The 27,939-nt window shown below is 40.0% G+C and overlaps 1 protein-coding gene across 1 annotated transcript; it reads right to left on the bottom strand.

The window, feature by feature from the left end:
- Positions 1 to 2,230: 2,230 nt before the first annotated feature.
- LOC102109944 (hormonally up-regulated neu tumor-associated kinase homolog A-like) lies at positions 2,231 to 27,605 on the bottom strand. The gene is made up of 4 exons (XM_088052625.1): positions 27,360 to 27,605; positions 26,156 to 26,448; positions 21,817 to 21,872; positions 2,231 to 2,451 (listed from the first exon to the last, which is right to left on the bottom strand). Exons 1-4 carry the CDS (start codon positions 27,603 to 27,605, stop codon positions 2,231 to 2,233), a joined length of 816 nt encoding a protein of 271 aa, XP_087908751.1.
- Between the last annotated feature and the right edge of the window lie 334 nt (positions 27,606 to 27,939).

A 27,939-nucleotide genomic window follows, 5' to 3' on the forward strand; every position in this document is an offset into this window, starting at 1 on the left:
ATAGTCACTTCATTCTCTCTTCAGTGTCTTACCCAGGGTCGATGGATCAGTATGACAAAGGCTATATAATGTCAGGACTTGTGAATTATTCAGAGATTTTCAAAGGCTTTCCTTTACTGTCTGAATTATTAATCTTGTTCATTTACATCTTTAACGAATGATGAAATTAAAAGTTGAGTGTGAAAATAACATTCTTTTCATATTTTTTCAATTGCAGATTTGACTCTGCTTCCTGATAGCTCTGTGTATTTTTTTACCTCATCCTCAGAATTTCCTGTGGTTTGAAATTCTTTTACTGACATGAAAACAGTTGTGATTTGAAAAACAGAACAACGTTGAAGCTGGTAATACATAAAGCAGTTGAACTTATTAATATGACTCAGAAACAGGATAGAAGTAAAAGGTGTCATTTCCTATGTGTAAATGGAAAACCTATGAAACGGAGGTCTGGGAATCTCCTGTGATTGCATTGACAGACTGTGAAAATAGCAGGATCCACTTATAGAGACTGACTTGAAAGACCTGAAGACAGATCCAGTGTCGTCCCAGCAGCAAATCTATGGGAAGCTATTTTGTACAAGGAATTGCTATTGATGTAATGAAATAGCTAAATGCTCCTTCACAAACTCTCTCTTTGGGAACCTGTTACCTTTAAAGGGATGGATGGCAGGAGAAGGGATATTCCCTTGCTTTTTAGTGGAAGAGTCCTAGAAATAAGAAATCTGTATTGGTTTTGCATGGCAAGTTTTTGGTAGCAGGAGGCTGCAGGGGTGGCTTCTGTGAGAAGCTGCCAGAACTTCCCCTGTGTCTGCCAATTCCAGCTGGCTCCAGATGGACCCACAGCTGATCAAGGCTGAGCCCATCAGTGGTGGGGGTCCTGCCTCTGGGATAACAGACTTAAGAAGGGGGAAAAATCCTGTTCAACAATCAGAGAGAGGAGTGAGCATATGTGGGAGGAACAGCTCTGCAGATACCAAGGTCAGTGAAGGAGGAGGAGAGGAGGTGTTCCAGGTCTGCAGAGACTCTCCTGCAGCCTGTAGGGAAGGGCATAGTGAGGTCGCTCTGACTGCAGCACACAGAGGGCCATGGGGGAGCAGAAATCCACCTGCAGCCTGTGGAAGATCCCACACCAGAGCAGGTGGATGCACTGGAGCAGGGCCCTGGCAGGACCTGTGGATAGAGGAGCCCACACTGGAGCAGGTTTGTTGGCAGTATTGTGACCCCTTGGGGGACCCAGAATGGAGCAGGACCCACACTGTTCCTGAAGGAGTGCAGCCTGTGGAAGGTACCCACGCTGGAGAGGTTCATGAAGATCTGCAGCCCATTGGAAGGACTCATGTTGGAGAAGATTGTGGAGGGATGTCTCCCATGGGAAGGACCCCACACTGGAGCAGTGGAAGAGTATGAGGGGTCTTCCCTCTGAGTAGAGGGGAACAGCAGATGTAAAGTGATAAACTGACCACAACCCTCAGTCCTTGTCCTCCTGCACCACTTTTGGGGAGTAGGTAGGAAAAAATGGGTGTGAAATTGAGCCCATGAAGAAGGGAGAGGCAGGGAGAAGGTGTTTTAAATGCAGTTTTCTTTCTCATAACCCTACTCTGATTTTATTGATAATAAATTAAACCAGTTTCCCCTAGCTGAGACTATTTTGACTGCCCATGATGGTAACTGGTGATCTCTCCTTGCCCTTATCTCAGCCCAGGAGCCTTTCATTGTATCTTCCCTGTCCTGTCCAGCTGAGGTGGGGAAATGGCAGGGTGGCTTTGGTGGGCACCTGGTAGTCAGCCAGGCTCATCTACTAGAAAATTGTATTACCTTGAATTTGAACCCCACAAAGAGCTGAAGTTTTCTCTTACCACTTACAGGGAAGTAAGTTACTTATCTCACCCCTTGGAAGCCCCTGTTCCCTGTCACAGAGAAGAGAGTGGACTGGAGACAGCTGAGGTCATGAGAGGCATCACAATCAGAGCTCCTCCAGGAAAAGCTACCTCTTCTGCACTTGGGTCATGGTGCACAGACACTTAATGCTGATCTCTCTGGGGTTTATTTTAGTAGGGAATGGGTATTCCCCTGTGTTCCCAAGCTGGATAGGAGTGCTGGAGGGCAGGAAAACTCTGCAGAGAGATCTGTACAGGAGATGGAGAGATGGACCAAAGCCAATTTTATGAGGTTTGAAGTGCACAAGGCAGTGCTGGGTTCTGTGCTTGGGTCACAGCAACCTTATGCAGTGCTACAGGCTTGGTGAAAAGTTCCTGTTAGAAGAAGATGAGGGGTTGGCAGCCAGCTGAACATGTCCCAGCAGTTTGTCTGGGTGGCCAAGAAGGCCAATGGCATCCTGGCTTGTATCAGCAATAATGTGGCCAGCAGGACCAGGATTGTTCCTCTCCAGTGCCAAGTGGAGAGGCACTGAAGATGCATCTTGAGTGCTGAGTTCAGTTCTGGGCCCCATCACTACAAGAAGAACATTGAGGTGCTGGAGTGAGTCCAGAGAAGGACAAAGAAGCTGGCAAAGGGTCTGGAGCACAAGTCCTGCGAGGAGTGGCTGAGGGAGCTGGGAGTTGTTTAGCCTGGAGAAAAGGAGATTCGGGGGGAGCCACGTGGCTCGCTATAACTACCTGAAAGGAGCCTGTAGCCATGTGGATGTCGGTCTCCTTCCAGATAATAAATGACAGGGCAAGAGGAAATGGCCTCAAGCTGCACTAGGGTAGGTTTAGGCTTGGTATTAGGAAAAATGTCTTTGCTGAAAGGGTTGAAATATTGGAACAGACTGCCCAGGGAAGTGGTTGAATCACCACCCCTGGAGTTATTTAAAAGATGTGTAGGTATGACTCTTTGGGACATGGTTTAGTGGAGGGCTTGATAATCTTAAAGGTCTTTTCAAAGATAAACTATTCTATGTTTTTATGGTTCTATAATTTATGTCCAGAATGAAGCATTTCAGTATTGTGAAAGAAAATAGTGAATTGAAATGTAAACTTACAGCTGAATCCATTTGTTTCATAATGTATGTTCAAAGAAAAAAATGTTTAAGTGTGATTCAAAGCCTAAAACTTATTCAAAGCATAAACATTTCCTAAATTTTTAGGAAATTGGATTTTCTGAGAAAAAAGCTTTGCATGTCTTTTACTTACAGGGCGCTTACAGGGCAGCAAATATGAAGATACCCATTGTATTCTCACCTTTGTTGGTGTCAGTCAAGTCAAAATCCATTGAACTTAAGGGATTTAAACTGATATAAAACTTGTTAGAGGACAGAAACAGGTTTAAATCTTAGAACTATGACAATCTAACTGAAAACCAAAATACATTGAAACAGAAAGCAAATCCATGTTTTCAATAATAAGGCACAAACATTGCAAAGGCAAACAGTTACAAATAGGCAATACTAATCAAGTTGTTAATATTACAGAGAAAATGCAAGTAACTCTCTTTCAAGGGACTTAGGCTGCATAGTCTCCATTAGCTGGAAAACACACAGTTAAAACTAATAATCAAGGAAAGAAACAAATGAATTATTTATCAGTGCCATGACTATTTTATGTGTCATGGCAATCCCCTCCAAATTGTTTATTCCCTCATAGTTGCTGACTTTTTACTTTCTGCATTATGTTCACAGCTTAATGAAAATTGCCTTCACAGGTTTATTTCCTTAATGAAATGCATAAGTACAAGTAACACAAGTTTAGGATAATACATGTATTGGTACAAAATGTTTAAAATCACATCTTCTTGCCCTCAGTGTCCACTTTTGTGCCTAAATATATATGATGTTGATCTGCTACAGTAGCATCTGTTTTTCTCTGTCTTTGGTGTGCGCCACAAAATTTGTATCATGGTTTTTGGTTGATATCAGAGAATAAATACACAGCTTTAATCATATAATTATTTTGTGTTAGGAGGATTCTCATTTTAAGACTGGATTCATGTCTCCTGCCTTCCTTTTCTTGCTCCCTCTTTCTGTCCACCTTTGTTTCTTACCTGCTCCTTCACCCTTTTTTCTTCTGATGCTTTGTGGGTGTTTTACTTATGCAAAATTTAACCTTAGAATCTCTGTTTTTTCCCCTGACCTGGTTTGGTATGGTGGGCATAAAACTGGAAGATTCACATCTGTAGTTGTAGGTATGTGTCTGAGCTGAATTAAGTTTTTCTTAGTTTGATTATTGAAAAAATGAGTTGGGTTTTCTTTAAACTGCTTCATATTTCTAATGATAAACTTTTGTTGTTGGGGCATGGGAAGAATTGGTGTTTTTGAACCATTGGCTGTAACAAGAGGGCAGGTATCTGCAGGTTCCTGTGTTGTCCCCAGCAAGGAAATCTTCCTAGGTAGCGCTTCTCTCAGGGTAGCCTGTTGCAGCCTGGGGAAAGGTGACTGCTGGGGACAATTAATCATGAGGAGATCAGCACCGTCTTTATCAAGTTGCCTCTGTGTTGGGATGTGAATATTGTCATATACTGTTTTTAGAAGGTGTTTAAACCTCCTGTCCTGACGAGGCAAAGGACTGCTGGTAGTAATTCTGTTTTCCACCAGGGACCATGGAAGTATTTTGCTTGTACTTGTCATTGCTTGGATGTTTGAAAAGGGAGATTGCTTATTTGCTGTTTTGAATGGGTATTTCTCATGAAGACATGGTCTTCTGGCCTCTGTCAAGTCTTCAAAATCATTGTGATTGTTCTGAGAGTCCAAAAGTGGCTGATAAATGGGCTCAAATGGCATACTTTTTCTTGATGACTCAGGAGGCCCACAGCTTACCAACTCTCTTTCTGCAAACTCGGAAACTAAACAGAATATAAAACAAATCAGATCAGCTTCCACTGAACTGGTATTTTCAAGAAAATAACATGTTATTATCAAATCAGCTTCATCCCATAATAAAATACGTATTTGTAAAGGCATAAATAAGAGTACGTCTTGACAAAGAATGAAATTTTGCACTGATGATTTCAGGCAGATGGTGATCTGCTGGTAGGCAATTGTCAGATTTTTTTGGGTGAACAGCCTCAAATGAGCCTCTCCACATGAAGTTGTCTAGCTTAATTTTATTGAGTACTATAGAATCAAAGAATCAAAGAATAGTTTGGGTTGGAAGGAACCTTAAAGATCATCACAATCCCCATTCACCATTCTCTAGTTCAGGTTGCTTAGAGCTCCACCCTACGTGGCCCTATAGGATTGGGGCATCCACAGCTTCTCTGGGCAACAAGTGCATTTATGCTTCTATCACATCATTTGAAACATGATACATATCTAAATAGCCATGAGGGTGCCATAACTGGAGCAGAAATAAATTCAGATATGGAGGTTGATTATCCTGGCATCTTCTGTATTTCTGAGACTGTGGAAAATGATGTCATGAATATGAGTACAACCCCTCACTGGGTATAGTGAAATTGTGACACTTGCACCATGCTCATGTAGAATAAAGGGAATAATATAATATTAATAAAATAAAGGGAATGTAGATAAATGCCCTTTTTCACTCATAAATGTCTGTTCTTGCAAGTGCTTTAGAGGTACTAGTACCATCCCCTCCTAGAGGAAATAACCCACATATGGACATGGAACAGTTATTTGTTATCACTGTCTGCAGAGTATGTACTGGGTCAGGTGTTTATCTGCTAATTACTTCACTTGATCAAAACTAAATCTATCACCAGTGTTTTGCTCAAAATACTCATAATTTCAGAACAAAATGCAAAGATATTTCTATAACATTTTCAGGAATTTTGTTCCCTTTTTTCCCTCAGACAGGGAAAAAACCCTTTTACCCTTTTGAACTAACATTCCGAGACTTACAACAGTACCTTTTGACAAGTTTTCTTGGTTTTCCAATACAACTGTGATCTCATCTTCTTGAATAGCATTCTGCATTGCAAGGGTTAGTACAGTAGGAAATTCCCTACTGCCATAATTCCCAAGGTTTTCCAGCGTGTCCATTTCAGCCTTCTGGGAAATCTTAGTTTCTGACTCTTTATTCAGCTGTTTATCAGAATTAATACTGTGTTTTTCTGCTTCATGTTCCCTCTGTAAAATGATCAGACACCATTTGATTTGAAGGGAACAAAAAAACACCTAAACTTCAGAAGAAATCATGCTATAAGGTGTAACAGGAAATCTTGTTTTCAAACAAGCCTTAGCTACACACATCAACATTTCATCTGAACAGACCCTACTCCAGAGGTTGTTCCTGAAACCCAGCATTTCATGGGCTGGCAGACCCTTCTCTCTGCCACACAGGCTGCAGGGAGAAAGTTTGCATGAAAATCCACTGGGCACTAGAATGCCAGCTTTGGAGAGCCCTCCTTTAAGGCTTACGGCTCACAGTCTCCCAAGATGCGTAAGGAAGGTCAGGGATCATAAAGCTCATGAGGCAAAGCAGAAACATCACAGAATGCTGTGGGCTGCTCCTGATCCAGAAGAAAGATTGTCATGGGCAAGCTGCTGTTTGCTATGAAAGCAAGTAGTCAGCACAAGACTAGAACAGATCTGGGGAGGTTTTGCAGTGGAATTGCAGCAGGAGGACCTCCATGGAGCTGTGGGAACAGGACCATTCATCCCAACAAGAACATGGGCTTCAGGACTCCTTGCTGCAGTGCCACTTCACTCCTACAAGTGTCTTCCATGCACAAGGGATAGGTTCTCATATGGAGGTCACTTGTCTGTCCTATGATCCAAGTTTTCAGAGTCTTCTCTGTGTCAGCCTCATTCACACTGAGTTTCAAAGTGTCAAAACCTTGTGAAAATGCAAGGGCTGTGAAATAAGATATTAGCTTTCAAACATATTTTTCACAAGGGGAGCATTTTGCAAAGCAAAGAATAGAAGAAATAAATCCTTTCCTACAGAACTAAGTCCTGTGATGAACTGACTGTTTTGTTCTGTGAGCTGCTTCTGTCATAGAACATCTCCCTTCAGGTCTGGTGCTCTTGAAAAAGATATTTCTGAAATGCAGTTTATGAAACCAAGATAACTACCCACATGGATATCCCAGTCCAATGCCAAGTTTTTTTTGCTGCTCTCCATATCATCTTTCACAGACCCACTTTGTCTCTGGCTACCACTTCAAGGATTATCTCTAGTGACTTTTGATTTTTTACTGACATCCCCACAAAATACGAAATTCTTGCTTCCAGAATCAGAGAGGTAATTAATTTTACTATGGTGTACTCATCTTTTTCATGGTTTTCTTCTGATCTTTGCATTGCAAAGTACTCCCATTGTTAAAAATATGTTTTTAACATGTTGTTTTTAAAAGTGGGTGTAATTTGTGGAGAAAAGGCACTTTTGATAGCTTGAATGTATTTTGTGAGTTAGCAATAATGTTTGGAAAAATTTGAAGGACTCCAAACCTCAAATCTGCAGGGTCATCCCATCCTTCCTACATACTTGTAGTACCCAAACACAATTAGGGACATTATTTTAAGAGTATTTATAAAAAGAAACAAAATAAGTTTAAGTTGACAACATATTGCTAAAATCACACTAGATCAATTGGGAATTTGAGATGTCATAAGTGTTTTAGGCTATGCAATCAAATAGTCTCCCAGGATTTTACACACTGCTAGTTAAGAAAACAAATTTTCATCTTACATTTTGCAAGCTGTCACCTTATATACAGTATATTGGAAAACTTGCCATGACTGGTTTTACTGCCAGACCTCTTAAGAGCTAATTGGTTAAGCACCTGGGCAGGAAGCTTTTTGGCAGAAATGCTATTTTCTGCAAGGACTAGCTATAAAGTTCTGGATGGCAAATTGTAATCATTAAGGCTCCCTCTTCTACAGCAGAACGCATAAAATGTAAATACATTGCTTGGAGAAACTACGATGCATAAAAGGACAGGCTGTGTTTTAAGTTTATCCAATGACTTATGGCTCAAATTTGAACATGGAAAGGATCTTATGCTTTTTTAAGGGTAAATCTTTCAACAGACTTTTCTAATTGCAGCCAGAAAAATGAGAATCACATCTGTTTGCATCCAACAAAACTATTATTTGCTTGTTCAACCGTTAACTTCTGTATACAAGGAGATGGTGCAAATACAATGACTCATACTGGTTTTTCAAATGCAGGGGGTTTGTACATGAGAAATAATTTCCACAAACTTTTTTTTTTCAGTTTTAGATTAGAATTTCTCCTGAAAAATTTTCCCCAGGAGATGGTATGTTTCTTGGTTTTGTGCAAAAAAATCATAGAATATTCTGCTGCCTAGAATGGGTTGAATGTACTGTTTTGTGATATGTATTTGAATTCCAAACAATGTCTGGGCAGATTGTGTTGGTAGAATATTTTATTGCTTGTTATTCATAGGCATTATCATGAGTGCAATTACTTTTCTGTTTGTGTTGATATTTGATATGTTTTGTTCTTTTTGGACAGAATATTCAGAAGAGCTAGATGCCAAATTTTTCAACAAGTAACTTGAGAGGGAAGGAGGTTTCTAATTTGTTCAAAAATACCAGAGTATTTTTTTTACTATAAATTTGCTTTTTTACAGATATTAGCTTCCTGCAAATATCTCTTTTCATAGGCAGACAGAAGTATGCAATAATTTTTATGGTCCCAGAAAGAAATAGTGTAAATAAATGGCAACTAGATTTCAGGTTCCTTCATTTTACCTGTGACTCTTAATTGTTACTTGTCTATTTCTGTAAGATTTGATTTATATGCAAATTCTAATTTTTGTGCTTGAATTTTATACACACAAGTTGTCTTGTTGAACTTGGTGAAACTATCGGTATCCTTAAAGTTAAAGCAGATGCATACGTTTGCAAGATCTGGAGAGCTGAAAGGAAATAATGTGATTTAAAGATGGATCACACACTGCTAGTAATAAATAGCAAATAGTTGGCTTTATACAGGATATAGAGAACATCTATCTATGCATTTTGAAATATCCTTGGCATAATTTATAACACAAATATCAAATACCCATGCTGTTGTAATTAAGCTCTAGTAACATCAGGATCTCAACAAGAAGATGAATAAAAAGTGGGAAATTTCCCCCTTGCATTCAGTTAACAGTCTTTACTTTTCTTCCTCGGTTCCAGCTCTCTGTGGCTGGGTGGTCGAAGAAGTGCATTACAGCCTGCCAAAGAGGTGGTTGAATTTGGCCTCTTTTAGACCAAAGCAGAGAATCCTCCCTGCAAGATAATCCCCTGCCAGCTGCCTCCTTCGAGAGCCGTGCCAGCACAGCATGGGCCAGTCTCCAGGGAAGCTGGGGGCTGCTCTTGGCTCTGCCTCTGCCCAAAAACGTCATGCCACCCGTGTGGGGCTCCGCCTTGGGATCCAAGAGATGCATTCTTTTCTTTTCCCTATATACTTCACATATGCTTAGGGCTAAGTTTTGCCATTGTGCAAGTATGTGCATAAAGTAGCTTTAGCTGAAGAACAGGCCAGAGGATGCTGGAAAAATAAGAGCATTGATCGAGTAAGAATGCCCAGCTTGATTTCTTAGCCAGCCTTCCTCTCTTTTTTCCCTGTTTTTGCCCAAATTCCAGCCTTGCTCAACATTATTATTGAATGTTGGAGAAACTGGTAAAAAGTGGTAGCACTGATAGCCGTGATTTAAAAGAGCTCTTGAGGAGAACTGATTGCGCAGGTTACTTATGCAAAAGACTTGAATAAGAAACAGCCAAGAGGTCATTATTAACTGCAAAAAGTTGCAGAACTTAACTACTAGCAAGGGAGTAATATTAATTTTTATGATAGAGAAGAATGTAAGAGGGAATAGAGGGACAAAAATAAGAAACAAGTTATGTAGTGTGATTATCTAGGGAAAAAACAGTGAGTTTGCCAACAGTTTTAGATAACAGAATGATCTCTAAAACAATGCTAGTAGCAGGCTTTGTGTTCATGAGTTTAAAGGTAGCATTTACAAACTTTGTGCTGATGGAAAAAGGGAAACAAACTTTTAATGGCATGAAAAGATGGTATAATTGGTCTGTTCTAATTTCCTAATTTGTATATCTCCCTAACAGATATAAAAAGGTATTATTTGTGGTGGAATCCACTCTGCCAAATTTAGACATTTATCTTGTGCCTGTATTTCAAGTTCCCATCGAAGATGTCCTACTAAAAGTGAGTTATTTCCTTGTGCAACCATCAAAGGGAGATTCTGTCTGCAAATTTGAGAACTCCCCACATTGATCAAGTGAATATTTGCAGATCACCTTGGTTTTGTGGTGCAGAAGAAAGCTCTGTACACCTGGGAGTTATGAGGAAAGTGAAGAAATGAGGAGCTGGGATATGGCAGAATTGAACAGACCCCAGAGTGCATATTCAGTTTACATGCTTAGACATGTCCCTGCTGGGTTTAATCCAGCAAGGAAAGTGCAAAGTCCTGCTCCTGGGGAAGAGCAACCCCAGACACCAGCATGTGCTGGGGCCACCAGGCTGGAAAGCAGTCCTCAAGTTGTCCATGAGTCAGCAATGTGACCCTGCTGCAGAGAAGGCTGATGGTACCCTGGGCTGCAACAGGAATTGTCAGTGTTGCCAGCAGGTCGAGGGAGGTGATGCTGCCCCTCTGCTCAGCAGTGCTGGGGCCACACCTGGAGCTTTGCATCTGGTTCTGTGCTCCTCAGTAAGAGAGATATAGACACACTGTAGAGAGTTCTGGGCCACAGAGATGATTGAGAGACTGAAGAACACACAAGTTTCCCTCTGAACATCAGGAAACAGTTTTTCACCGTGAGGGTGACCAAGCACTGCCAGAAGTTGCCCAGGAATGCTGGTGTTCATCCTTGGAGACAATAAAAAGCAGTCCAGATTTGGTTCTGGGCAACCATCTGTATGTGGCCCTGCTTGAGCAGGGGAGTTAGATCAGATGGCTCCCAGAGATCCCTGCCAGCCGCAGCCTGTCTGTGATGCTGTGATTTTGTGAAAGTCATCACTGCTTTGAGCTGGAAGCTGGTCAGATTATTTTGCGTCAGTACTGGTTTGGGTGTAAACCTTTAACTGGAAAAATGTCAGCACAGAGAAAGAAAATGTCACTCACTGCTTCATTAAACATCCCCTCTTTTCCTCCTTGCACTACCAGAAGTTTCATTCTGACTGGGAAATGTATTTACTAGAACTCCAAAACAATATTTTTTAGTGTTATTAACTTACAATCAGCTATTTTAAGGGTCTGTGCTTGAATTCAGTTTGAATCTCTGCATTAAGAGGGCATTTTGGATGTCAGGAGTGGCAGGAAGTATCCCAGACCCTTAGTCAGCTTGCAACTTTATGTGCATGATCACTTCCCTCTTCCACCCGGGTAGGATGCTGAAAGAGGTCATACATGACATGAAACACTGCCACTTGCCTGGAAGGCTAGATCTCTCCTGGCTGTAAATCAGCTTGATATCCAGAGCTATTAGAAAGCTGGTCAATAGCCCTCACAATATGGGTCTTTTTTAGTGACTTATGATTTAGCAGATCCTACTTAAAATCGTAATATGAAAAAATTTGCATATGTGAAGAAAAGCCTCCTCTCCCTAAGCATGCACACACACACTCTCCAACTCATATTTTTGAGTTATGGCTCTGTCTGCAGACACTGCACAGACTGTTGTGACCTTGGGGCTGTGTGCTGGCATGGAGATCTGGATCTGCTCAAGCTCATCTGAATAATTTCTAGAGGAGTCAACTGGACCTTCTCAAAGTACAGCTTCTCCAGGGTGAAGGCTTTCAATGGGAGGCTAATCGCTAATGTGTGTGTTTTTGTAGCTGAAACTTTTCCCATTGCACTTGTGTGTTAGAAGCTGGAATTTGGCTTCCTGTCTGCCTAGTCTCTGCCTGAAGCAAAATTTTTATGGCTGAGCTGTGAACCCCTTAGTGGAGATGGTTGTAAAAGAAAAGCTTACAGCCTTTTTGACTAATTGTAGCCTTACCAATGATTACCATAACTTTTTGAATTTATTTTTAAAATGTTTGTCCCCTCTGATCTCACTCCATGTTCCGGAGTAAGCTGGAGTTGAAGTGTGAGAATAAAATACAGGGGTAAAAATAAGAAAAAAAAAGATGCTAGGAAAAGATTTTACAACTTTCACAGCTTCCCACTCACCTCCCCAGACTTTGGATTAAACCCTCACAGACCAGTCAGAAAGGAAAGAGATGGAGAGGTCACTGAGATGCTAATGCTCTTTTTCCCAATGGAAAAGTAATCTTATATGTAAAATAAAATAATTCTCAGTCCCATTACAACCAGCAGCTCATTTTAAAAATTCATTAGTCATAAAAAATTATATTTATCTCTGGGAATAAAAAAAATCTCATAAATTAATCACCTCTGAGAATGCCAGAATGTAGGTTTCTTGAGACTGCACTTGGATCTGCAATTTCATAACTATTTTTTTGATGAATTTTTCCCTGTTCCTTGGATAATCACCTTTTTTCTTGTGTGCTACATAGTTGCTGCATTGTTCCTCATAAAAATCCAGGGAGCACTTTATGTCTCTAATGAGCATAATATCTTACCTGAGCTCTTTTGTGGTCTTTCTGGTACCTGAGCAGTTTCTTCAGCAACAAGCAATAAGAAGACATGGCAGGAGAGGGTCTGTTATTTATTAAACTGTTGATAACTTCTGAAAGACTGAACTCCATAATGTTTGTCATGTAGTTTAAAACAACAGGATTCAATCCACTGGGGGAAAATCTGAAATGTTAGGAAGAAGTATTTTAATACAAATGATGCGACCAGGTACAATGTCAGAATTTACAGTAAGCAGACAATACACTTCTTGTGTATTGTCTGTATATCACTTCTTGTGATGCAGCTGGAGTTGGCTAAGTTGATTTTACAGGCAAATTATGATACACAGTTGTGCAATAATCTTCTTGTCTGGCCACACTAACTTCACTGCTGGGCTGAGGCTCTGTTACTGCAGCATTAAACATCCTATTGTTGATATAATTGATTACTCGGAAAGGACACGCACCAGGATTAAGCTTGAAAAATTAAAATATGGAAAACAGCATTTTCTCATTTTTATCAAGTGTGTATATTTCAGTACAGGAGCCTCAAATGGATTAAGAGGGAGATAGTGTGTGTGCATATACGTAAGAAGACAGAAAAGTAACAAAGGCAGGAAAATCTTGAAGGACAAAAGAGAGAGCTAAAGAAAGTACAGTAGGATTCTAATTTTTTATATAAATCAGATTGTGAAATAAAACATGTTTTGTTTTAAGGATAATTGTTTTACTCATGGGTTTCTGTGAGTAGTAAAGTCTAGTAAAGCCATTATAGAAATCATCCTTAGATTATGAGACTCCTGAGATATTTTTTGACCTTGAGTATGAATGAGAACAAACACGTGAAGGAAGGAAAATGGGCAAAGGCAGGAGCAGTGGGCATTTCCCACAGAAATTGCAGCATAGATTTCTAACAGTTCTGGCTGTGAGTGGCAGTGGATCACCATGGTAGGAAAACCTGCTAAGAGTCCTCTAGACACAGATGGTGCAGATTACACAGGCCAGATTACTCTCTTTTTCAATTAGTGTGAAATACTGACCCTTACAGAACAGTTTGGGAATAAAATATGTGACCCATTACTAGCTACTTTACTAGCAGTATGATGTAAAATGCCCATCACCGAATTTAGGCATTTAAAAACATGTGAAGCATGCTTTGCAGCCTCCCAATATGAAAGATGAATAATATCTTGAAAATTGGCAGCATTTATGTGAAGTGTTCTATTGCACATATATATTTCAAACTTTTATAATAATTTTAAACCATAAAGTGCCTTGCTAAGAAAAAATGGAGACTTGTTAAAACCAGTTACAAAGACAGATGAGAATAAAAATTATTAGAATAACAAGAAATTTGGTATAATATAAAAAAGATTTCTCCAGGTGGGCATGTGAGACCTAGTATTGTAGGAAAGGATTAGAAGCACACTGAAATTAGTGGCAGCTGTGAAGCATATTAAGAACAAAATTATTGATACTATATATATAAACAGTTCTATAAGGGTGTTTCCTTTTAAATAAAATTTATTCAGAGTTAGAAGTGTTGATGTGGTGTTTTCTGAAGTAAAACTCTCTCATTTTGGAAGGGCACATAGGAGATAAAAAAATCTTATTAAAAAAAACCAAAAACAAAACCCCCAAAAGGATCAAAAAAATGTTTTCCTCCCAAATCCCCAATCCTGAAATCCAAAGGTAGAAGACAGATGTCAAAACTGTTACCTGTTCTCATAGGCAGCAGTGTTCAGTATTTTCCTGGTGAAACCTTCATTCAACCATTTGTCTTTTATTGCTTCTTTGACTCCAGGCCTCTTATCAGGGTCGGGCTCAAGTAGAGACTGCATGAAGTGTACAGCTCCTGTACAGTATTCCAAAAAAATGGCTTGTTTGCTAGTAATATTTCACTATCTGAGCACTGCATATTTTTCCTGTTTCAGAAATGTAGCACTTGCCCTGCTTCTCCACATTGTAAGAGCCTCAGCTAAAATTCAGTCTCTAGGGCTTTTCTTTGAGCCTGCCATGGTCCCATAGGGTGACCCTTTTCCCCCAAGGGCAGAGTGGGCAGCAGTGGCCAAACCATGCTGAGATGCATGCTAGGGACCTTTGGATGCTGCTGTAGATGCAGTTCCTAATTTTCCTGATTACCCCAGTGAATGCAGCCCATGCCACCAGCAGTCATTAGACAGCATTTGATTAGGCCTCTGATAAGGGGCACTTCAGTGCCAGCTGACTGCACAGGAGTTATGTTCCTCACCCAAAGAAGAAGCTGGTTGCATGGATAAAAGCCTCTGTAATGAGGTATGGAGATGGACTCCTGTGCTCAGATGATGTGTTGTGCTTTGTCTCCCTGGACTTGGGACAGAGAGAGCTCAAACATTCCAGTATGTCAATCACTCAGCTCCAACATTTCATGAAGTCCCTCTTTTTTTTTTTTTAATTTTTTTTTTTCTTTTTTTTCTTCTTGGGAAAACTTTACTGAATTTTTCCATATTCCTTGGGGAAGTTTTCAAATGGAAAAAATGGCAAGTGAGCATTAAACTGGGAATGCGCTGCTCCTTTCACTTGTAATCTCCTTCAGAAGAATTTAGATCTAAAGTATGCAGAGCCAGTTTATTACTGCTCTCTCACTGAATTCCCAGTGGGCAAGAGAACAATGGAGTTATCCACCATCTTCCACTAACTGTGTGGGCTTTGTAGAAAAAGCAGAGATAATGCATTTATTAGCAGAAGCTATAACAATAACATAAATAAGAAAAATTAGAGTTATAATAATTCCATCTACGGAGGGTTTCTACAAAAATGAAGCTACTATCTGGCAACTGATCTCCAAAGAAAGAGAAATGGGAGACTAATGCACAGACATTCTTGACAGCTATGGTAGATATCCTTATTCCATTTACTAGGGGAGAGAAAGAAATTGAATCATCACATTATCTTAATACTCCAGACTAGATCCAGCTAGCTTAATCTGGAACTGTCTGCTGCTTCCCAGGGCTCAGCTGCAGGCAGCTGCTGAAGCTAATCCTGGTTCCTAGGATCATTCTTGCCTAAGAACATCGTAGTTCCTCACAACCATGGGGAGATCTGAACTCCTGCTGGTAGATAGCTGGGCAAAATATGTCTCTCTTTCCTCTGCTTTCCAACTCGGTCAGTGAAGACGTACCATAACAGCTCTGAGAAGGGACCCAAGCCTGTGATGGCCAACAGGGAGGATGTTACTCCAGGTGGAGAGAAAATAGGGATCAAAGCCAGAGGTGTATAAGAATCGTTGTAAAGCAGAAGAATTTTGAGCTTTGAGGAGGTAAACCTTGTACTGCTGACTGAGAGCATGTACACTCCAATGGGAATTCTGGGGTTTAGAGCCATGGATTGTAATTCAGGCTAGAATTTTTGAGAACTATCTTTCTCGGTTGTCCCAAATATACTTCACTGACTGTATCTTATTGAAGATTGTCAGTAAAATTAGTTGAAAAATGCCACATTTTGGTTGTTTCTCATGAAAAATATTAGCAGACTCCTCACAAAAATAATCCTCCCATGACTTTAATAATCTCAGTGTTGTAGGGTCTGTCAGCAGCCAAAAGATAAGGTCTCCATGAAAAAATATCTAAGGTTTAGATAATTTATTTGTGGGAAAAACAGGAAAGAATGCCTGTCTGTGATACACAGCATGGGACATACTAAACATGGCAATGCTCTCATTTACTGCAGATCTGCTCCAATTATGTAAAAGCAACATACATTTTATTCTCCCTGTAAGTAAGCACCAAGAATAATGGTCTTTTGAAAAGACAACAGTGTTATTTTTCTTGTAGCCTGAGATAGAGTGATATTGCCACAGCCCCAAAAAAGTTGTTTCTAAATGCAAACGAAGCAGCTGGAAAAGGTACATCTTAGTTTCCAGAAGACTGTGTTATTGCTAAATTCACATAATTACAGGGGTTGAAACTTTTTTGCATCAGTATTCTTTATAAAAACTGAAGTGTTTTACCAGGGGAAATATCAGATGGAATAGGGCTGATTTCTCCAATTAACATCTTTTGATGCAGTTGCTTGATATTAAAAGGCTCCACTGTGAAGGGCAATGTGCCAGTTAGCATAGCAAACATGCTCACACCTCTGTCAAAAGAAAAGACAAACATCAGAGCTCCCTATAATGCTAATAAACACTGATTTAAAAATCTCACAAAGTTATGAATCAGTTTTCAGAGAGTTGCCTTCAGCATCACAAATGAGGTTACAAATTACCCCTAAGCAGAAATTTGTACTGAATACACATCTTATGCCTTTTTTTCTTTGTGTAAATGCCATTTTATCTAGAAAAGAATGCTTTGGGAAGTGTGCATAAAATAGAGTGTGCAGTGAGTGATGGGAAAGCCTGCAGTGTTGAAAGTGGAGACCTGCTGTTTATTTTAAAAATAAGCTAATTGGAGTGACAGTGTAATGTACCCAGCCCATCAGAATAAAGCGTTTTGGTTTGGAGGCTGAGTGACAACACGGCACAGGGACTGATGCAATAGATCTTGTTCCAAATAGTAATTCAATTCTTCTTGCTTTGCTCAGATTGCTAAATTAGGTGTGACTTATGCCTAGAAGGCTTTCGTTTGGTAACAGCTTGCTGTTGGCTAAAGTCTTAAAACTTTAACTCTTGTGAAAGACTAACAGCCTGCTAGCAGCAATCAGCAAACTTTGTGAAGGTTTGCCATTCAGTCTGGAAAAGTACCAACTTTTGGAAAACTTGCTTAGCTGTCCTGAGTTTGTGAACAGGGAGGCTTCCTTGAACACTCTCCATGGTACTTCCTTGCTCCAGCTGAACTGCACCACCACAACAGCTCTGTTCTTCATCATAGAATGAATCATTGAACCATAGAATGGCCTGGGTTGGAAGGAATCCTAAAGATCATGAAGTTTCAATCCCTCTGCTGAGGGCAGTGACACCTTTCCCTAGACCAGGTTGTTCAGACCTCCCTCCAAGTGTCCTTTACCATTTCTCTACTGAGCTCAGCAGAAATAATAATTTTAGGAATTCAGGCAATTCTAATTTATTTGACTTTTTGGTACACTAGTGCAGATAATATCTGTGAAACAAATCTGTGATGTGTTCAACTCTGATTTTTATTAATGTGTTCAAACAATTGAAAAACATGAGATGGACTTGCTGTTCAAAACCTCTTTTAAAATATTACACACAGTTACAGCTAGTAAACACTAACACACTTGGTAGTTACTTTTAGATGGAATCTGAATGGCATGTTAAACGTGAAAGTTTATTAGCCATAACAAACTGCTTCTCCTCTGTCCTACTGAACTTGAGGATTTGTTTGAATACAGCAGCTGTTTCCTCGATTCAGCTGTTGCATGAAAGCCAATCACTTCGCAGTCTCCAAAGGACCTTTAAAATCTTCTGCACAAAAGTAATGATTAGGCAAACAGGCGCTGCAGTTCACTGGTGCATCTCAGGAGCCTTGCCTGTACTGCAGCTGGATCTGGTTGGGTCTGTGAGTGTGCTTTTGACAGACTGGCTTTCTGGTTCCTGTTGTAATGACCCCTTGTTGGTTCTGCTGCATAAAGTCAGTATTTCTGCACTACACTGAAATATTTTCATTCTAGAGCCCCATCAGTTTGTAGTCCTTTACCTATTTTGTGACAACAGAAGTAACTTACCTTTTAACTAATATTTCAGTCCATCAGAATTCCCTTTCCCAGTATGATAATGTGAAAAATTCCAATTTAAATTTTATACGTGCTTTATGTCTGAGGTTCAGAATATGTCTGTGTAAAACAACAAAGGCCATATAGATGTTTTATATAGACCTTGACCTGTTATTTACTGTTTATTAAGAGTGAGCTTGGTAAATAGTTCTAAAGATTACTGCTTTGCCCCATTCAGATATCTGAAATGTGAAATCAGAATTACCCTATTTTAGTGTTGACAGCATCCTCTAGACATGATTAATCTGTGCTATGTTTACATAAATCCAGAGTAGCACTCTTGAAAACCAGACAAACATTGAAGTAGTTTGGTAGCACGTGTTCCTTCACCCTTAACTTTGTGTACTATTCATACCCTGTAAATTTAGAAGAAGCTGAGATATAGGAACCATGGTTAGATAAAACCTCAAATATATAGTATGTCTGCCAGAGCAGGTCTTGAGAGGAATAATATACTTTCTATATGTATATAAATCCTTTTTACCTTTTGAGCATATAGGAAAACGAATCTTCTGTTTTAGGCACCTGAACCAGGTGTCTGTATGCAACTACCAGCAACCCTGTAGAGCAAACTAAAACTCTTTGTCCTTTGTGAACACGTAGTTTAGTCTTTACTGCTCTTTACACAGCTCTCTTTATGGCTGAGAACTCCTCAAGGAGACTCCATATCCTTGCAGATGGACAGGCAAGTGTGACATCCCTGTTCAGAGCAGCTGGGTACCTCCAGGCCTTCCTTTCCTATTTGCAGGTGCCCTGAATGAAGTGGTTTAAATCAAATGCAGCATTGTGTGTTAAACACAATGGTTTGGGTTGGAAGTGACCTTAAAAATCATTTCATTCCAACGCCCCTGTCATGGACAGGGACACCTTCCACTGTACCAGGTTGCTCAGGGCCCCATCCAGCCTGGCCTTGAACACTTCCAGTGATGGGGCATCCACAGCTTCTTTAGACAACCTATTCCAGAAGCATATCATTATATCCCTCAAATAAATATGCTTGTGAGGTGGGATGGGAGGGGTATTTCTAAACTAAAAAGCGCTGTTACTCTTAGAAGCCTTGCGAGCTATTTGAAATTCATGGGATTTTATCACTGGCTTCAAGAGCTGGATTTGCACTCTAACACTTGGTAGTCAGGATACTGCAAGGAATTATGGTTACAATTGTAAATAAATGGGAAGAGTCTGGATGAAAGTGCATTTAATGAGCCAATTTTTTTTTCCATCTTAATATTCTAGGCGAAGATTTGGTTTAGTCTGTATTACTCATACTCATTTGCCATGCCCTGAATCATTCCTGCTAGAAATTGGCTTAAAAAATGTCTCCTGGGTGGAGACCCAGATATCTGGCTACAGTGAAAAAGTGGAGGAGAAGCTGATACACTGGCATATATATGTATATGCATATATATACATATGTATGTATGTATGTATGTATGTATGTATGTATGTATATAAGCACACATATATACAGATAATCATGAACTGCTTTTGGCAAAATGGTGGACATAGAGAGCTGTTCTCCTGTCCAAATCCATGAAGATTAAAGAATACAAAAATCGACTAATCTACTTAATATATCATAATTTTCCCAGCTCCACCTAGGAAAAATGTAAAAAACCTCATAACTTCCCTACTAGAACTACAAACTGCAAATGTGTTTAAAAAGTCTAAGATACTTTATGTGAAAAACTGCTCTTCTCCTGGCACCTTCTGCATTCTTGCTTATTACAGGAGATGTATCCTGTAGATGTAATGAAAAGGGACAGTGGAGGCCATGAAGGTTTGTGTCATCTATGAAGGAAAAGAACTCCACTTTATTATCGTAATTCAGTATAAAGGGCTTTGCTAAGGTATGGGTGGAGGTCTCATAGCTCTGTTATACATCTTTGGCCTGTGTGTCCCTGAGACTCAAATTTTCTGTACAGATTTACTTTTTTTTTTGCAAAATTTGCCTTAGACAGAAAATGCCCATTTGTCAGTCCAGAGCTTTCAAGGAGTCTGATTTTCACAGAAGTTACTCAGCTGTCAGCTGAAACCAGCTGCCAGGACAGGAGGGTAGTGGGGTCATTTGAGGGGGTTGATATGCACAATTCTTTCTCTGACTTTTTGACTTAAACCTATAGCACAGGTTCCTACATGCAGGTACCCTACCTTCTGCTGGCTTCTTTTGGCACTGGGTTAATCCAGAGCAGCATGTGTATTGATCATTCATTTTTTTTTCTCCAGTGTTTTGCAATGGAAGCACATTTCAAGATACTCAGTTGTTTGGTTTTTTTTTCTGGTAACCTTTCCCTGTTATATCTCTGCTTTTGCCTTTAATGCCCCAAAGCTGAATGTTACCAACCCATTTAGTCTTCTCTAAACCGGTCAGTGCTGAGAATGTTTCAATAAGTACATTTTTAGATCTACTTACATGGACCAGACATCTACCTTTGGACCATATTTCTTATGAGCAAGGAGTTCTGGGGCAGCATAAGCTGGACTTCCACACTGGGTATGTAACAGCTCCTGGGAGAGACCCTCAAACCTTGCAGTATTGCTCAGTCCAAAATCTGATGGTCACAAAGCCAAAGACAAAGAAGTTTTAGTGTCTTTTGAAATTGCTTTATCAATTATCTGAAAGTAGGAGAAAGACAAAACCAGTATCCAGTTGTAGCATCTATTGATGTCTCAGCTGTGGATGCCAATTTGGGTTTGAATAAACATGCCATGAATTAGCAGGGGACTTACAGTGAAGTTACCCAGCCATGGACCTGGCTTGATTGATTTTGGTTTAATTATTTTGGTTTGTCTCTGTTGACTGCATGAGCTTAACAACATAGCCACATTAGCATGGCTTAATGAGCTATGACATTGGGCTCAGCTCTGTGTGCTCCAGCCCATGGTAAATGTGGGGGGAAAAGGACTAACTTAAGCCTTTTTCTCTGTGTATGTGCACGTGTGCAAGGGGGAGGAAGGAGAAAGGTGTGATTGTAAAGGACTGGCTGGCTATAAAACAGGGGTGAAGAGTTGGTGCCTTTTTTTCTCAGAGGTGTTAAGCTTTTAAAAGTTTGGGAAACACTGGGTTAAACATGTGGCTTCCCTAAGATTTAGAATCCGTTGTGAGGACTTTTCTGCGAGGTTTCATGGAATAAAATTAATGTTTCTCTGAGCTGTGTTAACTGCTTGGTGCAAATTCTCTCATTTTTATAATTGTTTGCTTCACAGCCCTAGCAAGATTTCTGTTAGTGACCAAAAGAGTCTCTCTTTTTTTTTTTGACACATACCAAATGATGAGGTCTCTAGCTGAAGTAATGACTCAACAGAAACTAATGTGTCCATACCTGTGTTTCACCCCAGAAGATTTATTTCTTTGTCTACAAATCACTTCTGGTAGGAACAGCTTTCTACACATAAATGCTGTAATTGTTTCTTGGTTCACCAGCAATACACAAGGGAAAATAATCCACAAAATTGTTTTTCTTGTTCTCTTAAAAATATGTTGCAGTTAAAGTTCAAATAAACAAGCTGTTACTAACTTGAATTTATTCTAAAAACTCAAATATATTTATTGAATAATCACAAGCTCACTTGTCAAGTATGGTGTTTGAACAGTAGCTGAAGCTGCACGCACACAAAAAAAGCAGAAAGCAAGCCTCACAGACAGCGGTGCACCTACCAATGATTTTGATGTTGTTGTTCTCATCAAGAAGAAAATTTTCAATTTTTAGGTCCCTGAAATTAAGGCAGAAAACAAACTTTAGGATGCCTGATGTCCCAGCTAAACATTTGCAGATAGTTTTTGGCAAAGTTTAATTGAAATTATAACAATAGTTCTGCAAAGCTCTGCCTACAATTCTAACAAGATCCTTATTCCTTCCTGAAATTTTCAGTCAGGAAAATGGAAACTATCTGTATTTCAGGGAATATTTTAAGAATATACATTTTAAATAAAGTATTAATTTTAGGAATCATGTTCTACTGATTTAGACTTTTTTTTTTTAGTGAATTGCATTTATTTCTTCTTTTGAGTAAAAAAGTTGCACATATTGGACCACAGTTCATTTGGCTTTTTGGAGTATTGAGCACTCCTGCATATTTCTGATTTCTTTGCAAGTAAGTAGTGCCCGGGAAATGTGAAGGGTGAGAGGGGAGCTGGAAAGTGAGATTTGCCTTGCTTGTAAAAGAGGGGATATGTATCAAAGCTGCGTTGGAGACAGCTACCCTGAAAGCAGAGACATCTTTGGTGATGTCCATGTAAACAGAATCAATAGGATTACAGGAAGATGTAATCCAAGCTGCAAGAAAAATACTGGCTCAGGTACTTGTGTGAGCATTTACATATTTCCAAATTAAAAACAAAAGCCAGAATAATGCCTTGCTCTGGGGAGTGCCTGAAGTGTCAACTGAAATATTTGTCATCGTGGAGGAGTTCTCAGCCAGTGTAATTTCTGAGCTGGGGGCCAGGCAAAGATCTTGCAATGCTTTTCTAAGTCCTGGATTTCCCTCCCACCTGCTCTGAATCTGTGAAGTGCTTTTGTCAACTCTTGGGGAGACCTTGGAGGACAAACCAGAAGGAGTGATGGGAACAAGGCACAAGGGCTGGGTGAACTGGTGCTGCATGAACAGCCTTGCATTGCTGCAGGGGATCAAGCCTGGAGGTGGTCGTGGTGAGTGGGTTTAGGGGAGCATCCTTTTAACTCTGTGGCTCCGGATGGGACAGCATTGCATTCAAAACTCTCTGCTGCCCCAGGCTGAGAATGGGGATGGATTTAATGATATCTTTTTAATAAGTTTTAATTTGAATAGCATGTTTTCTGGAGTGGCAAATTAACAGTGCCCAAAAGCTGGGAGGTAGATTTAAGGTAAGTTTGTTCATAGCCTGCCTGTGCCATAACCCTATGCACTGAAATGCTGTGGTTTAAAATAATTTGTGTTTCAGGCTACTGCAAATCTGACATTTCTATTAGATTTAGCACCCCACAGTGCACTCTGATGACTTTTACTCACTGCCATTAAATAATGTTATGTTTGCTATGATTGCTACAACTGCTGTTCTTTAGGCTGAGCTGACTGCTCACAGAGTTAATAAAAATGTAGACTTTCTTGCCTGAAAAACATGATAATGGTCACTATGAAAGTTTGCATAATGTCAGAAGTTATCTTACATCAAAGATACATCATGTTCTTTTTTTTTACCAAAGGAAACTTCCCAAGGAATGTTGTAAATTTAAGCAAGACCATGATTTTTTTTCCTCCTCATTCCCATGGGCGCTTCAGAGAGAGAGAGAGAGCCTAGAGGGCAGCTTGTGATGTTTCTCCAGGACTTTGGTTCAGTAGGGATTCAAAGGAACATATGACATTTTTATTTGAGGGGAGGGAAAATATCCAGGAAAAACAGGCAGGAAAAATTAGGAACTGTATAAACAAGTAAGTTACTGTCACCTCGCAAGTGCCAGCTGCAGGGGTCGGTAGCTGTCTGCGCACGCGCCACTCCAATCCAGTTGCAAGGCAATGGGATTTAGCTTACACATCTTTATTTGGGGTTTCTAAGCTCAGATGCATTACCTCACCACTTGGCCATGTCCAGAGCAGGCACAGGGATAGTAAGCAGAACTCAGTTGATGAGTGTTAGCTTGTGGAGCTGTTGAGCCAGCTCTTGTGCCTGAACCTTCTTATATCTGGCACAGTAAAATGCTGGGCGTCAATGCTCCATCTTCTGGGTCATTTTGGCAACTGTGACAAAAGATCAACCATGATCTTGCATGGACAAGAAAGGTTGCTACCTTTGCTCTGAAATGTGGACTCAATTTAACCTGTAAGGATCTGGTGCATCAGTGCTCATTTTAGTGATGAATTGGAGAAGTAAAGGTTAAAACACCAAATAGTTGTCCAAACACAGTATCAAATTTCGCTGGAGATATATCAGTTTGGACTAAAAACAGCTACAAAATTGACCAGTTTTTCAGCAGGTATTTTGTTAAGACAGTAGAAAATATTATTTTTCTGAGATACATGCAGGGTTAAAAATCAGGAGTGCCCATTAAACACTTTGGTGAAAAGTAAATTAAATTAAAACATTCCTAAGTGATGAGCTTAGGGATGAGACCCTACTATCAGCAAACACCTCAATGCTTGGCATAGACCCAAGCATTGGCACACAATTATGAACTCATAACTGGTGTGATTCTACCAGGATCCTCTCCACAGATCAGCAGCTGTTCCCAACAGGCAGCTTGGGAACCCTCCTTTCCTTGTGTTAAAGCAATGCAAGGAGTTGAGTTTTCCTCAGTGCTTAGATGGGAAAACCAGACTGGATTTGTGAGGCAACTTTCCTACTTCTTCCCTCATCTTTCTGGAAACACTGATGCCTTCGTTTCAAAAGAGGATACACCCACAATTATCCATGTTGGTTTAACCTCTGCAGTGAGTTGCAATAAATCACTGCAGCTGGATGAGCTGAGCGGGGAAGCCCTTCCAGATCCTTCCCAATCTGCTTCTGGTGAGAGGTCAAGGCCACAGCTCTGAATCTCAAAGCTAGAAGCAGGTCACGAGTTGAAGTACTGCTGACTGAACCTACACCTGTGACTGGGCTCCTGCCAGGCCATGCAACTTCATAAACTCTGTGACAAAGTGCTGGAGAGGCAGGAATGAATTTTCCTTTGGTATGGGCAGTTTGATAGTAAATCAAGTCACCAGAGGAGCCCACACGACTTTGTACCTGCCTACTCTCAGGGTGTGCAGAAAAATTCTTCTCTCCCACAAAGCTTTTCCAGCAAAGCATGAACAGAAAAAGACAAGTGGGGCAAGAAGTCAGGCTAGTCTCCAGCTCACTGTGAAGAATTATTCCAAATGAAAAGATGGGAACAGGACTTGAGAAACTAATGGCGAATGTTGTCATGGGAAGAACATAAATGTTATGATAAAGAGCACTGAAGAAATGCTGTAAAATAGATTAGTTAGGAAACCAGCAGGGCAGGGATATCAGCCTGGACTAAATGGGTGCAGCTCCTTGCATTTGTTTTCTGGTGTTTTTTTGGTTTTGTTGTTCGTTTAAATTCTCTAGGTCAGATACTGACTATTTCTTTCTTGACCATTCCTTATTAATTGACAAATTCAATATAATGAAGTGCTGGATTGTAAGCATTTTGAGTCACAAAACACTTGTAATGGCTGAAACATCACATTTACAGCTTATTTGTTTCATGGTTGCTGTAACGATGGAGTCAACTGGGTTACTTTTTAGGTCCTGTGGGCTTTCTTGGTGAGTGCATTTACCATTTAAAATTAAGAATCTGATTGACTGTGAATTGTTAAGTAAAACAGAAAACCGGTGGGAAAAACTGCATCTTGCCCATTCTTCCAGCTAAAATGGAAGTCTTATTCTGCTGCTCTTGACATTTGTGCCAAGATCCCTTATAGAGAGGAAGATCAGTTCTCCTTGCAAGGGTGCTCAGGTTCCTATAGCAGTGACTGAATTCATGATCTGTCCTCGTAATGCAAAAACCAACATGGAGAGTCATCAACCACCGGCAGGACATGTCCTCTTGATAAGCAGTGGGCTGTGATTCCTTGGATTTCTGTTCTGAGTTATTTCAATACATTGTGGCTAAACAAAGTACAACAATATCCATATGCATAGCCACACTAAAATATTTGAATAATTTCAAATTATTTTAAAATTATAAAATTATTAAAATTATTCAAATTAGTTCATTTGCCATTAACTAATTCTGAGACAATTGTGACAAAGTATTGGTTTGTTGTGCTCATCTGCTCTTGTCCCTGGGATAAGTATCTTTTTTTCTTCACTGCCTAAGGGGTTCATAACAACTCATAACAGTACTAACCACTACAGAAAATAAAATGTGTTGTTAATATGAGCTGAGAGAAAATAGTTTTCTTTGTAATCCCTGTTTTTGTGATGGAAAAAATAAAGATATTTCTCTTGAAGAAGAGAACTCTATGTTCTTGCACGCTTCCTTTTCTTACTGTTTGAAAGAGGAGAAACATCTTACCTGTGAACAATCCCCTGGCAATGCAGGTGCTCTACTGCAGACAGAATTTGCCTGGTATATCTCCTTACTTCCTGTTCCACCAGCCTCTTTTTGTCACAGATTCTGTCCAGGAGGTCCCCACCGAGGCACAGCTCCATCACCATGTAATAGGAGTTGTCAGTCTCCAAGGTCTCATATAGCCGAACAACGTTGGGGTGCTTAACCATCTGGTGTATCCGCGGCTCACGCTTCATGTTTTTTAAAACATAGTAATCCTGCTTGGCTTTCCTCTTGTCAATGACTTTTATGGCTACCTAAATGGCAGGATATTTGCAAATTAGCAACAAGCTTTGCAACAAGGATTAGTTTTCAGGAGGATAGGGAGTAAGATGATATGGGAGAGATGCTTTTTTTGAAATGGTGTTGATAATCAGAATCACATGATGTTTCTGATGGAAGAATGCACTTTTCTCTTGAAGGCCAAAACAAGAAGGCTGAAGTCTGTCATATCTGTCACTCTCATTGCATTAATAAGAATGCATATATGAAATATTCTGAAATGCAAAAATCCCTTCATGTTTGACTTGTAACAGTGTCTGAAACATACCACACTTTTCTTCTAACATGCTCCCTTCTGACTTAGTCTAAAAGCCACTCCACATACTGGCTATTATGGGCTGGGGAGCTAGCCAGATAGCGTAGCTACCGAAGCCACAAGAAAAGTAAAAGTCAAAAATTCCCTTGAGAGTAACCCACTTGTGTCTGGTGGTATGTTACTTTAGCCCAACTGAGCTGGAGATAACTGATGCTATCTGTGTCCTGCCATATAAATATTTGCTGTTGGAAGGGTTGACTTTTCATTCAGTGCTGTCCATAGCTTTAAAGTTGAGACACATGGCACTAATTGCTCAGTGAGGATTATTAGGCAAAGCAGATTTGAAATTGTCTTTATGCCAGCATCCTTTTCTCTTTCAGGAGAATATCTTTGTTGTCTATATTTTATAACTGTGAAAAAAGTTGCACTCAATATGTATTCACACATGTGATTGATTATACATAAGCAGTAAACTGAATTTATGAGGTTAATTTATGAGGATAAGGTTCAGAGGATAATTCACTGAGTAGATTGTGGTTTTCAGATTAAACATCTGAAATTTTCTGCCATAAATTAGTGTGGGGTTACTTGCAATTCCTAGTGCGTGTTACCCTCTTCTTTCGAGCTTACCTTCTCCCCTGTGGGAATGTGTAGTCCCTCCATCACCTTGGCAAAGGAGCCCTTGTTGATCATTTTGCCTACTAGGTAATTCCCAACTTGTTTGGAGTGAAGGAAAGTTTTCCCAGTCTCTTGGGGCATCTTGTTAAAAAAAGCAGGTATTTTTATATCCTTTAAGATTTTCTCCCATTCTGGTAATATCTCATCCAAGTTGCTGGTATCTGTCATTTTGTCATCCAAGCCTGCCTTCATTGCCATGGGTGTCCCTGTGGAGCTGGACTTGTACTGCTACTTTCCAGATGTAGCTTCCGACTCACGGCAGATCCAGGCATTAGGTCGGAATATCTCGTGGGGCAAGAGCCATCCTGCTGATCACAAAGCAACTAATCCTTTTCCCCTGAGACTCCAGCTTTGTCAACTGATCCCTATTTTGGGCACACAGATCTGCTCAAGCAGAACCAAGTGGTGGATTATTAACCTAACCTGATATGCGATGCCAGTTAATGCCCCAGAGCTGCCAAGTCAGATGACACATAATCCCAGACTTAGCCTGGAATATGAGGCTCTTTTCCTCCTACAATAACTCCCTAAA

This window comes from Pseudopodoces humilis, chromosome 3 (assembly GCF_049639895.1).
Source record: "Pseudopodoces humilis isolate 2021_Gansu_Grassland_sample_001 chromosome 3, ASM4963989v1, whole genome shotgun sequence".
NCBI classification, from domain to species: Eukaryota; Metazoa; Chordata; class Aves; order Passeriformes; family Paridae; genus Pseudopodoces; species Pseudopodoces humilis.

Coding starts and splice junctions, on each gene's coding strand:
- LOC102109944 (XM_088052625.1), bottom strand. CDS start 27,605: ATGGCAATGAAGGCAGGCTTGGATGACAAAATGACAGATACCAGCAAC. Junction 26,449..27,359: donor ACATTCCCACAGGGGAGAAG/GTAAGCTCGAAA, acceptor CCTGCCATTTAG/GTAGCCATAAAAGTCATTGA. Junction 2,452..21,816: donor CAACAACATCAAAATCATTG/GTAGGTGCACCG, acceptor TTCTTCTTGTAG/TGATGGGGCCCAGAACTGAA.